Here is a 16,206-nt window from a genome sequence, read left to right as displayed (position 1 = left end):
GAAAACTTGTCTTCCTTAATCGATTACTCGACATCTTTTGTGGCTATTCTTTTTTTTTTTTTTTTTTTTCTGAGTACTGGGTTTTTGGTGTTTAATAAATCAATAGAAGAAACGGACAAAACGGAACTTGTTCTTGTAAAAATGAAGATATTATCAGTATCGATGGATCCAAGGAGACGGATTTTAAACAGGATTTGGGCAATAAATAAATGGGTTTTAATAAAAAGAGACTGGAGACTGCGTCTCTTTAATCAATTCATGTCAATTTTTTTAGATTAAAGCCAGTATCTAAGAATTCCTGTGGCTTGAACCCACAAGCTGAAAGCAGATGCATTGCCTTGATATTAAAGGAGTTCGGTGGGCTGAGACAACAGATTAAACTAGTAAAAAAACAGCAATATGTGGATCACAGCACATTTATCGTAGTCAAGAGCGTCAACAAGGAGAGTAGAACAGCATTAATTAGGCTACAGTTCTTAATTATGTTAATTAATACTTGTTATATTTATTAAACCAAGACTTTTTGGGCTTGAAAAACTCTTTATTGCACTGCAACTTGGAAGTTTGGAGTTATGGAATGAAACTGATTGGAAGAGATGTTCAACAACTTGGAATTGACATGGTCTCTTGTCTCTGTCATCCATGGTGGACAATATGCTGGATGTGTGGTAGTGATTATCCTTGGTCGAAAGTACATGACACCTTCCTCTTTAATTTTTTTGCATTAATTAAAAGTGGGAGGTTTTAATGAAATAAACAATGTAAAAGTACAGTTTACAACTCTAAAGTGGGAGGTTTTAATGAAATAAACAATGTAAAAGGACGCTTTACAACTCAGAAGTTCTCCATTAAAGTGAAAGGCATTTCCAACAAGGATTAGTCATGACCTAATTGATAAATGTATTATTTTCTAATATTTATTTTTTCCTAGAAAAATGTTAACTTGAATTAAAATTCCTTTGACCAATTTTATTGCGTATGTGCTTTGTTAACTTATTTTTCTTCTTATTCCTTATGTCTTAAACTTTTCATTGGAGAAAAAATTAAGCTGATAATTTTTCAAAACACAAGTGCCATAAATTAATATTGGTCATGTAAAAAACATTTTATGTGTATTTTTCATATTTTTTTCTTGTTGGCACAAACATACCCTTACCAGAGCAATGTAAGCCTAGTGTGTAGCTATCAATAAGTCCAGCTCAGACCAGACCGACTTGGACAAGCCTAGACCTAGATCGAACCAGATCATACCGGCCTAGCCCTGAGGAGCATTGAGGTCTGGTCCGATTGGGTTTGTTTGGTTTGGGCTGATCCAAGTCAGTTTGGTATGGGCAAACTTGGCCAATCTGGTTTGATTTGGGTGGATTTTAAGTCTAGGATAAATCATGCTTTTAATTCTTGTTAATGTTGTTTTAATCATATTTAATTATGCTTTTAATGATTATCTATTATGATCTTTATTTTTAGATATTGATGTGCTATGGAATATTTTCCATGCATCGAAGAGATAATACCCATCGTGAAGGAGGGGGAATAAGATGGGACCGTCACATGGATTTTATTTCTTATGGTTTATATATTCTAGTAAAAGTCATCATTTACTAGGTAAGGTGTTCGAGGGTAGAGTATTAGGAATAGTTTGATCGAGCATAACTAAAACAAACATCATTGCCATAACTATAGCAACAATGAGTGTAACACACTTTGTACAAGCAAACACACTCTATGCAATGGAAACATCAAAAGAAGGAATGTTACATGAATCATTGGCCTTTTTTACCCATAGATGATAAAGGGATGGAAAGGTAAGACAAGAAGATTGTGGGTGGTACTTAACAATTGTGATGAGATTGAACAATACATCTTGCATTACGAATAATATATTTGTGTCAAACTTTTTAGTTATAAAACATTATTCATAAATTATGTTGCATTTTTATTATACATTGAACACAGAGAAGTTTTACAAAAGTAGTGTACGATTAACCTTAACCAAAGACATGATGAAGAGTTTATCATTTGGTTTAAACAAAAGGTTAGTTGTGTCGATTAATGGGCTCGCTATCTCAAGGTTTATTGAATATTTATATTGTCATCTAATTTATTATAGTTCAAAACTCTAGTAATTTGTCACCAACTTGAAATAAACAGTGATATATTTCATCCCCTCGTCCTATATCAAGTAATAGTTATTTGAGTTATATTGTTAATGGCATATGCATCCACATCAAGCAACTTGAGGCAAATCATAGGACTCAAAATAGTGGCATTGTTGTAAAAGGGCACTAAGAAGATAATTGTCTTGATCATTATAGGATCATCGCTGATATAATCGATTTACGATACTTGGGCAACAATTCAGTTTATGTGCTAAAGTGTAAGTGGTTCAATATAAGCAATAGTAGACATGGTTCAAAGACAGATGACTAGTTAACAGTGTTAATATATCACGCACTTGGTGAAATGATGACCCTTTTGAATTAGCATTTCAAACCGAACAGATATATTACGTGAAAAATCCAAAAAAATCGTGGTTCGTGGTGTGTAGTCGAGAATGTGGTTATGAGAAATGTGTTTGATGTGTTAGAGCAACAATTATCCATAACTGATAAAAATGATAATGTACCAACAGTTGTCAAATGTTAAGCTTCATGTTGACCTTATGGACAATGATGTTAGCGAGTTGACAAGATCATATGTTTATTTGGATTGTCTTGATGTATTAGTGGTTCGGGATATAGACAATAAAGATGACGTAGAACTAGAAGATGAAGTTGAGGTAGAGTCTAAGGACGAAAATGATGAAGTAGGAGAAGAAGAAAAAGAAGAAGAGATTGAAAGAGGCAGAAGAAAAGTGATGAAGATATATGATATTATTAGATAACAATAAATTAGAAATTTTATTTCATAGGTCTACAACATTAGTTGTTTGCAAAACTATTTATTCCAAACATAGTAAGTGTTATTTTTATTAAAATAATATTATTAATGTTATAGAAACACTCTATGCAAGTTCATCTGATATCTTGTCTCCTCGTCTACCTAGGCTACAATAGGTTACACACTTTACATCATCTAAGATTGTGTTGGTACCACCACCGTTTGAGATGCATGATAGTGAGTTGCATGGGATGGATGCTAGTGCACCCAAAGACACATAATATGAAAGTTAAATAAATCATTTTCATTTATGTTAAATTATATTTTACCTACTGTAATTTATGTTTTGTGCACATAGATACATGCACATCATCTCCATCCACATCGACTCCATTTGCATCCTTGCAAATGAGGGGATCACAAGGCCCGACCAAGGGCTCCAGAATTGATGAGTTACTGGTAAACCTCGACGGGAGGAGAATTTCAATGGAGTTTCAAGATGGACATAGGGAGGGCATTGAGATTCCATAGTGCCAATTTCACTCATTGGGTGGGTCATTACTAAGAACTTTTTAATGAAGTAAAGGGGAAAAAAATTCAAACCTTACATTGAAGATCTTACACAAAAAAAATTCAAATTCACAATATTTATGGACTAGTCATGTTTCTTGCACTTAAAATCAGTATTTCCCATGTAAGTTCCTTATATTTATTGACTATTTTATTTTTACCTACCTCCCGTTCTATCTGGTGTTATGTGGACTCTTTCTTATTTTTTAAGACCAATTCCTTCGATATTGTGATATAACTCTTTAACTCTATTTTTTTGTATGGACCTTCAAACTCTGTTTTGGGAATAATTTTTCTCATTTTTTGGGAATTACTTCAGCTTGAGGGGGACAGTGTTGAAAGGTATAATTAAATTTTATTTATTTTCTAGGAAATGGTTTTCCCTTAGAAATTGGATTCTTAGGGTTTTTGGGCAATAGGGACATAATTGCTGACCTCCCTTTCCTTACAACGTCACAAGTGAAGGGGGGGAGTGCCCCTCCCCTGATGTCTTAACAAGGATTTGACTTACTAAGGCATTCAAAGGGCGATTGCTTGATATTATTTAGGCTATTCACTTAAATGTGTTTTGAAAATAAAATACTGCTTAGAACATTGTGCCCAGATGTGGCTGAAGTATAAGTTTCTCATACATACGGTACTGCTAGATCCATCATGCATGAGAAATCCCATCAGAGACAGGGATACGTTCTCAAAAAGCCAGAGTAAAACTCCCTTATGTTGTGTAGTCCTCCCTGCAGTCATTGTAAAGCAGAATGTCCTTACCCATATAATAACTTTCTAGCCCAAAAAGTCATACTTCTTTAAGGCCTTCAAGTTTTCTTGAGCCGCGTCTCAGAAGGGACTTTCCTGGAAGAGCTGGACAAGGCCAAAACCCAGACGATGGAAAGTTCCTGAGCTGGTCAGAGCATAAGAAAGTTGTGTAAGTCATTTCTGCCGCCTCCTCATTTGAAATTATCAAATCCGTTTATCCAAACGTGCCCAACGCACTAGTATACCTTTCCAATATCTATCTATAAATATTCACATTTGTTTAGCTGTCATGGTGAGGAATCCATAAAAGGTCTTTCATTGGCAGCTCGATTCCAGGTCTCTGCATCAGCTTTTCCGTCTCCATTCACAGATTTGAGGAGGGAGAGAGAGAGAGAGGGAGAGAGATTTGTTTCTTCGCTGCCTTTCAAGAGATCAACCACCATGTCTTTGAGTTCATCCTTTGGTTACTACAACAATGGCGGCTTTCAACTTCCCAATCGGTACAGAAAATATGATCTTCAGGGTACTTCTACTGGCCATTTTCAAAGTAGTGTTCTATTCAAATATGGGTATTCTTTCTTGAAAAATGAAGGTTTTCGACGGGGCAGTCTCAAACCTGCAGCGAAGTTAAGAGTCAATGCATCAAGGTAAGTGTCTTTGGAGATTAATTGATGCTTCCTCTTCGAGGCAGCTGCAGCTTCTGATGGTTGTCTCTAATGGTTGGATTGATGGATAGGGTACTGAGCTTCTATTTTTGCTCTTCAAATGCAGCGGCGGCAAAATCCCACTACCATTTGCCAATCTTCCAAAACCCAGTTTGCCTGCATGGTGATCATCTACACATACGAAAGAACTCTGTTAATCTTCCATCTCTTGATTGCAAATAAAAAAAGTTGCCCTTCTTGAGTACTGATCAGGTTTTCTGAACGCAGGGCAAAATGCATCTTTGGATTGGTTTTCTCACTGATTAAACCATTCTGGGTGGTTACCGGGGGAAGATTACTCTCATTCCATCGTAAGAACACTGATACAACAAAAACTATCATCCTTAAAAAGTAATTATTATCTGTGTTCTTCTATCTGAATGTCGCATAATGTTCAGGTGAGATTGAAAGTATCGTGCAGAAGGTGGAAGATGTAGCTGAGATCATCGACCACGTAGCCGAGTCAGTGGAGAAGATAGCAGACGATGTGGCCGAAAAGCTCCCGGAAAGTGGATGGATGAGAGGCACAGTTGAGTGCATTGAAGAAATATCAAAAGAAGTAAGTGACAGCGCTGAAGAAGCTATAGACATCATCAACAAGGTATAAATTTCTTCCGTATTATACCCTAGCTCATTCCTTCTGTGTCTCATTATGTCACATGCCTTCAAATCTCTAACCCCTCAATTGAATTAACCAAGAGCAGTTCCAGGAGGTATCAAACGATGTGGAAACATTTATCGAACAGGTGGTGGATGGGGAATACGAACCCAAAGGAGGAGAGGAGAAGGTGGAGGAGCTTCAGATTACAGGAGGAAAGTTACTGCAGACGGGAATCGCAGGGACGATGAAGGAAGAAACTTCAGCAGAGAATAAGATAATAATCAAATCTTGAGCTTTCAAATGTCAAAGACGTGTGATGACTTCAAACGTATTGTAAATAGAAAAACCATTAATGAAATCAGACGAGCTTTTCTTAGTCTTCTTTCTTAAATTTGTAATCTGCTTTATTTTTATATATTCCATTCAGTTGATTAAATCAAAACCATATTGGATTATTTTACATGCATCGATGGATTTCATTACGTCGTTGCAGCTTTAGTACGCACGCATTGACGCAATGAACTGACAAGTTTGAAGGATTCCAACTCAGTTCATGACCTGTCAATATTACCTAAGACGGTTGAACACCTTTCCGAACCAATGGAATTCATTGCAGCACATGTTTATGTTCTTCCGCGTGGTCGTGGACGAAGGGGTGGCTTCGAACCTAGCGGGCTCGCGAGTGGATCGAGTTCGGCTCGGTACCGACTCGATTAGATTCGTCATGAGCTGAGCTCGACCAGAGCCAGGTTCGGCTTGCCGGCTCGTTACTTTTAACGAACGGCGATTCCCCCCCCCCTCGTCTCGTGTACGAACTCGCACGTGCGGAATTTTTTGTATTAAAAAAAAAAACTCTTCATCTTATCTGGACGATGTGATTCCATCCGCCCCAGCCGCTACCCTACCCTTCCTTTGGGCGATGCAATTCTGTCTGCACCAGCCGCTGCTCTGCCACCTGACGATGCAGTAATTTTAATATTTTTAACAACATTAAAGGGGGGTTAGTGCCCCAAATGGATTCTTGAAAATCAAGTTCATGTCCAACATGAAGATCATGTCAATCATGTACATGAAGATCATCTTCGTATTTAGTGTCAGTGTTGATGCCTTCATGTACAGAAAACAGTTTCCAGTGAATAGTGCCCACTCATTAGAAAAACATAAAAAACAAGAGAATCCCTAAACCTGTACAGTACACTTATAATTACAACATAATCCTCGAAGCCCAAATTAGGTAAAACAATCATTATTACTACACGAGTAACTTATTTAATGTATAATTAAAATATATTAATATATTTATTAATTGAATTAGATATGTTATTGTGCATTAATATGGTAATTACGTGAGGCAATGAAATATGCACATGATTAATTACAAGTAATAAATAAGTAACGTTATAAATAACAAAAACGAAAGTAATATGTTTAGCTATTAATTTATTAATAACATATGATATACTATAGCCTAAAAATGAATGTTTTAAGAGAAAAAATTGATCTAATCATAACTTTAATACACTATATATTTGTACGTAATATTACCACTATTAAATCACTAATATAATACAATAAATAAAAAATAATATAATGAGTAAATAAAGAATTATGTTATTAAAAACGTAATATGCGTAGTATTAATTAATAATATATTTCTAAAAAAATTAAAATTAATCAATTGATCAAATACATATTGTAACTATATTTTATTTATCAGACTTAAATATCTAGTTTAATATAGTAATAAAATTTAATAAAATAATATATAAATAAATATACAACTTTATTACTAATGTAATAGAGTTTTATTGTAATAACCAGTTCGTGATTAGCATTAAAATAATCAAATTACAAGTTTAGTACATAAGAACAACACATGTTCAAATACAATAAAAGATACAATCATCAGTTATCATTCCACATGCAAGTCGCTATGTCATCTCGAAATTGTGCGGCTCTTGTGGATTCTAATGCACGCTACCTCTGAAAGCTTGTTACTTGGGTATCCTCTTCCACAAGACCATCGCTATCATCACTGTCTGTATCGTACGTTGCATGTAATTGAACCCCATCACCTCCTCCACCAAACTCATCATCCGAATCATCATCTTTCAAATCAAATATATCATTGTAATCCTCTGTACGTATATAATTGTGCAATATGCAACAAGCAATGACAATTTTTGTCTGCACCTTAAAAGAAAATGAAGGAGTGCCTTTCAACATTTGAAATCGAGCTTTTAAAGCACCAAAAGTTCTCTCAATAGTATTCCGCAAAGACGAGTGTCTTCGATTGAATAATTCTTTTTCATTCTTAGGAATATTATCTCCAAATTCTTGCAAATGATATCGAGTTCCTCGATATGGAGCCAAAAATCCTCGTAGATTTGCATAACCAGCATCGACTAGATAATATTTACCTACAATACCAAATATTTTTTACATTAAATAATTAAAGATAAAATAGATAAAATATTACCGCATAAAATATATTATTTACCTTCAGGTACAAATAGTCTATTTCGGCGAGTCAATGCGTCCTTCAGTACACGAGAATCAGCTGCTGATCCCTCCCATCCAGCTAGTACATTGAATTGCATGTCGAATGTACATGCTGCCATCACATTTTGTGAGAGATAACCCTTTCTGTTCCAGAACCTTGGTTGTTCTTCAAACGGGATGTTCGCTTCGATATGTGTTCCATCAATAGCCCCAATACAATCCTAATTATATAGTTTCAATTAGTATTGACTAAATTTTTATAGTAATCTAAATAGAGGGCAAGTGATGTTACCTTGAAGTATGGATAAAACATTGAATTGTTTAAAATCCTCGAGTGTGTGCGTTCTGAAGGCTGTTTGATGTAATCAGAGTGAAGTTTGAGGATAGCATCCAACACCTTGTTGAAATATTTACTTATGGACCAGTTCGATTTATCAAACATCTCTACTATGACACTATAGGCTTGTTGTTGACCAACAGTTAGGAGAAAATAGGCAAGCTGTTCTTCCACTGAGATGGTCTTTGTCGCTGATAAAAATCCTCTGGTATTAAGTATTGTTGCCAATTTGTGAAATACAATTTGATTCATCCTGTAAATTTTTTGAAATTTAACAGGAGATTTGTCTAAGGTCTTTTGCAAATACAACGGACTATTCATCCCATAAGAACGTGGTACACCTCTGTTACCAGGGCATAGATAGTATCTTACTATGACGACAATAATATATGCCAATCCAATCATAATTACATCCATATCTTCTTCTATCATAATATCTATGAGAATCTGCAAATTTAAACTTCTAAATAGTCATAAACAAAAATAATGGCTAATCTTCAATCATAACCTATTCATCCAAACTCAACAATCATATTCACATCCATACTCATCCACCATATTATCCACATAATATATTAAGACAACAAACATATAAAATAAAAACCTTAACCATACTGATAAGTCTAGCAACGTTATAATTCAAACATCGTCTTTAATACATAACAATCTTCTCAAAAAAGATATTGTACTTAAAACGCATTACAATTAGTTGTTTGCACAATAATTAAGCCACTCGACCCGCTCCGCCACTGTCATTTTTAAAAACAAGGCCTTCTTACTTGGCGTATCTATCCATTCAGTAGCGCCATACTTCAATGCTTTTGACAGGTCCGGAATTTCCATGAGGGCATTGACCCAAGGTTCTTCGACATCGCGTTCCTTATACTTCATAACACATTTCCTAGCTTCAGCGATTTGGCCAACTACATCAATTAATTGTCTATTGTCTTCAGTGGGCAATTCACTTCTCTTTCTACGACGACGTGAAGACCACGAGATTGATCCGTTGTCGAATCATTTCCACTATTGAATTGCGGTGGAGTTCCCATAACTATGTCAACATTGTCGGGCTCATCCAGCGGGATAGGAGCCGACTCATCATGGATAATTTCATCACACAGATCTATAGGAGTTGTACTACCATTCCCTACGGCTATTGTGTTTCCGACTACCATAGCCAATTTGTCGTAAAGGGGGCAACCTTGTTGTCTATACTTCTCAGCCTCTTTATGCTCCTACAAGAATAAAACATCATTCTTAATAATGCGAAACAATACAAACTGTTTTATAATATATCATGATTTACTGACCTTAATGTAGTCTTGCCATACAGAATGACATGCAGTAACTCGTTGTGTGGTTGCATCCCAACCGAACCCACTAGTGTTGAGATAGCTCGTTACCGTTTGGTATGTTTTCTTCCTTGATCTTGTTCGATTCTTAAGCTGCTCAACAGTTTTTTTATTGACTGCGTCTTCATTGAACTTACTGACACATTCCGTATATACCTCGTGCTTCCAAACACCATTGGGCTACTTGTTCCCCATATATACCTGCTCGACTAAAAGATTGAGCATTTTGCTGTCTTCTTCAAAGCTCCAAAAGTCATATGGTCGACCACTTGGTTGGTTTCTTGCAGCCATTTTCAATCTAAATCCGAGATTGTCCTCATGGAAAAAACTTTATTAGACAACCATTACCCTTCACGAAATAAAAACCACAAATAAGAAAATACCATGTGGTGGATATTTATAACACCCGAATCTCCTCACCACATGGAAAAAATATTCCATAGTACTTCAAAATTTTTAAACAACATTCTAAAACATTCCAAAATTAATCAACTATTTCCATTGGAGATGCAAAACAATGCAAACACACACACACACACACATCAAGTCCAAATTCACCGAACACCCCTGGTAGAGCCCCATATGACTTCACAGTCACTACGAATTGTACCTCGTCAGTGATGGAGGTCGGGTTTCGTTGGCTAATGGACGCCAGTGTAGGCGACTCAACCTTGTTTGAATTGGACTAAACACTGTAAACCGTAATTGAGAACCTTAAAAACCCTAGACCCTAAACCCTAACCCTAGACCCCATACCTTCAAAACCTCCTAAACCCTATACCCTAAACCCTAATTCCAGAAGTTAAACAAAAAACCCAAGATCTTAACAACCCTAAAAGCCCCAAACCCAAAACCCTAAACCCTATTACCCATTAAACCTTAGCTGAAAAAAATTGAAAAAAAAACCTAAACCCTAATTCCAGAACCTAAACCCCAACAATACCATAAATCCTTAACCCTAAAAACTTAACCCCTAAATACAAAGCACCAAACCCTAAAAACACTAAACCCTAACCCTAATAAAAATTTTAGACCCTAATCCGTAACACTAAATCCCACAATTATGCACAAATAACCCCAAATTAGACACTGGAACTAAAATTAAATCAAATACAACACTCATTTAATCAGAAAAAAATAGGGTTTAGTCATACCTTCTGAAATTTGGGGAAAACCTAAGCCGAAGGCTGAAATCAAAGCCGAAATGGCGAAACCGATGCTGAATCAAAGTAGAAATTAAGAAATCGAAGCCCAATGTCAAAATCGAAGAAAACCAAAACTGAAATAGGGGAAATTGCAGGAAATCGGAGGGAATTTTGGAGGGAAAGATATGAGCGAGAGGGAAAAGGGAGTGAGATGCCGCAAGGGAGAAAAGAGGGAGAAGAGACAGAGAGAAGAGAGGGAGTCCGAGAGGGAGAAGCAAGCGGGAGGTTCAGAGGGAGAACAAGTTTGAGATGGAGAAGGATGCCGGAAGGACATTCGCAGTGAGAGACGGAGGCAGTAGAGAGGGAGACCGGAGAGGGACGGCGGAGACGAGAGAGGGAGTAGAGAGCTCGGGCTTCAGGGAGACGATAGAGGGGCTGCGGGAACGAGAGTGTCTGTGCGGGAACGAAATTAAGAGAAATGAGCGAGACGGTTTGAGCCAGAGAGAGCCCGCGCGAGAGTCATGTAGATGATTCTCAAAATCCGGCGGAAAACACTTTCCGCCCTTTACTCTTGAGACATGAACTCTTGAGCCATGTATGTTCATGTACATGACATGAATTTCGGCGCTCCCTAACGACATCAGGACATGAACTGCATAATGCGCATGAAGATCATGTCCTGAGTCATGTGTACTAACCCCTCCTAAGTAACTAGTAGTGGCAGAGTATTTTTTTATCTGACAATAACTAATTTTATTTTTTTGTTTTTGTCATAGGTGGAGATTTTGCTCATGTGACATATATTATTTTCTCGCATGAAGAGAAACAACTATAGTTTGTAAATTAATAATGGATTTATAGATTTTATTTGGGTGATTATAAATTGATAGTGATATTTCGTTTAATTTTGTTGTGTTTGATTATTGTATGGAGTTTATTCATTATGTTATACAGTGTATGGAGTGTTTATGCAGGTATTATGTATATAGATTATGCCTAATTTTAAATAGAGGTCATGCCCAACTTTATGTAAAATGTATGCATAATTTTATATACAATTTATTTGATATATATTTTTTGAAAAAATTTAAATGTATGTTGAAGCTCAAACTAGGTTAAATTTTTGGGCTCGAGCTCGTTAACAATTTTAAGCTCGAGACTGGGCTCGGCTCGAGCTCGAATTCGAAATATTTAAATCAAACTCGGCTCGAACATAGGCAAGTTCGGGCTCGGCTCGGCGCGATGCCACCCCTAGTTGTCAAGTTCTTGTCTTTTTGTTTAGGTAATTCCTGGAAATTAGGATTGTTTGATAAATTTATTTTTAAAGATTTTTTAATTTTTAGTAGAAATATTTTTTTAGAAAATTAGAAAAAAATACAACTCAGAATTTGGATTAGAGTAAGACTATTTTGTCTCAAAAATAAGATTTTGTTAGGTCTAATGAAAAATGAACCTAGAGGAAGGCAGGGGCGTGAATAGATTTGTTAAATTCTACTGCTATTTTTTGACACATTTTAATCTTTAAACCTCTGTGTGCTTTCACACTTTCAAATGTTTTTAAGTGTAATGCAAATTTAGCAATTCAAGTACAGACAAATAATCAAAGTATACAATAAAGCAAAACACAACATGAATGATTTATTCTAGTTCATAATTGATTTTTCCTTAAATTGCTAGTCCACTTTATTCTACACCTTAAAATTCCAAATGTTATGGTTTTAAAGCGGTATTTACATCAAATTGCCTCTAAGACCAATTACACACAATGAATTATGTCAATTAATTGAGTAGAGTAGGCAATTTATAAATCATATCAACACATAGATTTACAACAACAAACTAGGTATACAATTTAGACCCACAAAGGGTATTTCTAGCCACTAAATAGGTTACATAAGCCTTGGCCTACACAGGGGTTTGCAACTCACTCGCACACTAGCGTAGACACACACAAAGACTTCAACACCGCCTAGCTACACAGATAGGTCTTAGAAAATACTTGAAAACTTGACTCCTCAGCCTATACTACACTTCAAGAAGATAGGTTAAATTTTCAATAAATACCTGTCATGCCAACTGATTGCCTATACCCTCAAATTTTATAAATCATAAATATAAATATTCATAAAAATATATTCATACTAAAAGATATATAAATAACATCATTGAAAAATAAGATATAAAATATTATTATGAAATGTATAATCTTATAACTTTATTACATAATAATAATTTACATTATTTATAAAAATTATATTATAAATTATATAATCCTATAACTTTATTATGTAGTAACAATATACATTTTTATAATAAATACATAATAAATTATAGTATAGTAAAAAAATAAATTACAAATTTTCTTCCTTGAGGCACACATGAGAGTGAAGAGAAGCAATTATCATATTTATTTTTTACTTTACTTCAACCAAAAATATCAGAATTGTTAGAAGATATCGTCTCTATTCGAGCAGTTGGTAAGCACCTAAGCCAATACTACCCAAAAGAAGAAAACCATCAATTTCAATACCAAGAAAGTATTTTAAGTATCCAAGATCTTTCTTTTGAAACTCTCTGGCAAAATGACTTTGCAATGCTTTTTTTTTTTCTGGATCATTTCCAGTTACTATCATATCATCAACATACACAATAACAGTTGTGATTGTTTCCTTGTTAGATTTTAGGAAGAGAGTGTGATCTGAATTGCTTTGCTTGTATTCGATAGGGTTCATAAAATTGGTGAACCTTCCGAACCATGCCCTTGGGGACTACAAATCATATAGGGACTTCCTCAGTTTACATACTTGTTTGCATCCTTTGTTTTGCAAAATACATCCAATAGGTAATTCCATATATACTTTTTCTTGAAGATCTTTGTGCAAAAATGCATTTTTAACATCAAACTGTTATAAGAGCGAGTCAAGATTCATAGCCAGAGAGTAGAATTTGAACATTATTGATCTTGACCATTGGTACAAATGTCTTCATGTAATCAATCCAGTAGGTTTGAGTATTTCCTTTGGTGACAAGGCTTGCTTTGAACCTTTCAATGGTGACATCTGCTTTATATTTAATGGTAAATACCTACTGGCATTCGACTGGTGTCTTTCCTACAAGTAAGTCAACCACTTCCAATGTTGAATTCTTTTGGAGGGACCTCATTTATTCATTCATAGCTTCATTCCGCTTAGGATCTTTCAAGGCTTCCTGCATACTATTAGGAATAGATATAGCAAATAATTGATTTAAAAATACTTTATTTTTCTTTGAGATCTATGGTAAGACACAAAATTATGCATGGGATACTGAGATTTAGAGGTGAGAAGAGGTTCATAATTAACTCTAGGTTTTCCTCTTATGGTTCGATGAGGTAGCACTCTTAGTTAAGTTTCATAAATTACCAGAGGCTCAGACATGGACTCGGACTTAGAAAGCAATTGATCCACTGGTACATTATGAAGGGAGGAAGATGTCAGTTGAGATTCTGGTTACACCAATTCTATCTGGTCTTGACTATTTCCATCCTGTGAATCATGCTCATTTGTATCATTTTGATGTTCATTACTGTAATATGAATACTTACCACTTGTAGTATCCAAGGTGTTCAAATTATGATTAAGAATCTGCAATTCAATCATATTCTCTCCCTGAATTGAAGACACGGGAGTAGAATAATATATGTTATCTTCGTAAAATACCACATCAAAAGTGACATACAATTTGTGAGAGGGAGGGTGATAGCAACGATAGCCTTTTGAAGCTGAGCATAACCAACACAGACACACTTCAGAGCTCAGGGTTCCAATTTATTTCTCAACGACTTATGGAGATGAACAAAGGCTACACACCCAAAAACTCTATGGTTGATTCGGCACAGTAGGTGAACTTACAGTTTCATGAAGAACACTTAAGGGAATCTGAAATTGTAACACACTCGAGGGTATTCGGTTGATAAAATAAGCTACAGTTGTGATGGTTTTACCCTAGTAACTAGCTAACATATGAGCTTCAAACAAGGAAGCACGAACAACCTCAAGAAAGTGGTGGTTCTTTTGCTCTAGAACCCCATTTTCTAAGGGGTGTACAGACAAGTAGTTTGATGAGTAATACCATGATCATCTAGATATTCTTTCAAACCTTGATTAACAAATTCTCCACCATTGTCACTGTAGAGACTTTGTATTATAGAATGATACTGAGTTGCTATTATTTTGTGAAATTATTTGAACAACGAACTAACTTCACTTTTTGATTTCATTAAGAAAATTCAAGTCATACGGGTGTGATCATCAATAAAGGAAACAAACTATCATTTATCACTAAGAAAGGCTATATTTGTTGGACCCCATATATCAAAATGGATAATCATAAAGGATGTTGAACTCCTATTCATGCTTATTTGAAATGGAACACGATGGCTTTTAGCCAATTCACATACATCACATTTAAAATCTGAAACAGATAATTGATAACAGAGTTTTGGAAACAATTTCTTTAAATAACCAAAGGATGAGTGACCCAACCATTTATGCCATAACCAAATTTCAAAATCTGCATTTTTATTCACGAAAAATGCTTGAGCTAACTGATGAAAACACTTTGGCATTAGATCAAGGTAATAGAACTTCCCCCTTCTAGTACCATAACCAATTGTTTTTCGAGTTCAAATGTCCTTAAAAACACAAAGGTTAGGCCAAAAAATCACAATACAATACAGAGTGAAAGTTATTTGAGCTACTGATAATAAATTATGATTGAGGGTTAGAAGACCTAATACAAAATCAAGACTCAGATTTTCAATGAGGGTAATAGAACTTTCTCCAATAACATGAGAGGGAGTACCATTTGTTGCAGATACAATATATTATTCAAATGGTTTCATAAATCGAATATGATGATTGTCAAAAGTCATAAGATCGGTATCACTAGAATCAATTATCCAGTCACTATTTCTACTAGGAGCAAAATTATTAAGAACCTTACTAGATGTAGTATCACTAGATGTAGTAATTAAAACTGATGCATCCTCATACGTGTTGGAGGTGGAAGGTTCTGCTACTGCAATTGAAGCATGCTTAGTTGGTTTAAAGTTCTGTTTGCGAGGTGCTTTGGTAGGATCCCACCATTCTAGATACCCAATAAGTTTAGAGCATCGTGACTTTGTATGCCCAATCTCATCACAATAAGTGCAAATACTTTCTAGTTTTGTTGTTTCAATCTCATAAATGCGATTCTGAGATCCTGGTACCCAATTTTGATCACTGGTAGGACCAGTTAGTCGAGCTGTTTTAGGCTTAGCTTGACATGCTACCATTGCAAATGACTCAACACGATCAACTTCACCATTTAAAGTGGTTCTGCG

At 35.4% G+C, this 16,206-nt stretch overlaps 1 protein-coding gene across 1 annotated transcript; it reads left to right on the top strand.

Moving 5' to 3' along the window:
- The first annotated feature begins 4,516 nt into the window (after positions 1 to 4,516).
- Positions 4,517 to 5,866, top strand: LOC137935859 (uncharacterized). The gene is made up of 5 exons (XM_068780244.1): positions 4,517 to 4,850; positions 4,975 to 5,031; positions 5,136 to 5,218; positions 5,306 to 5,508; positions 5,612 to 5,866. The coding sequence occupies exons 1-5, from the start codon at positions 4,645 to 4,647 to the stop codon at positions 5,798 to 5,800; spliced, it is 738 nt and encodes a 245-aa protein (XP_068636345.1). The 5' UTR covers positions 4,517 to 4,644; the 3' UTR covers positions 5,801 to 5,866.
- Positions 5,867 to 16,206: the final 10,340 nt, after the last annotated feature.

Source organism: Aristolochia californica, unplaced genomic scaffold (assembly GCF_029961685.1).
Source record: "Aristolochia californica isolate CCGP_79_NKW_82.1479 unplaced genomic scaffold, dmAriCali1.0.hap1 SCAF_7, whole genome shotgun sequence".
NCBI lineage: Eukaryota > Viridiplantae > Streptophyta > Magnoliopsida > Piperales > Aristolochiaceae > Aristolochia > Aristolochia californica.
Note: the sequence above shows the minus strand (reverse complement) of the source record. Positions and strands in the feature narration are given on the sequence as shown.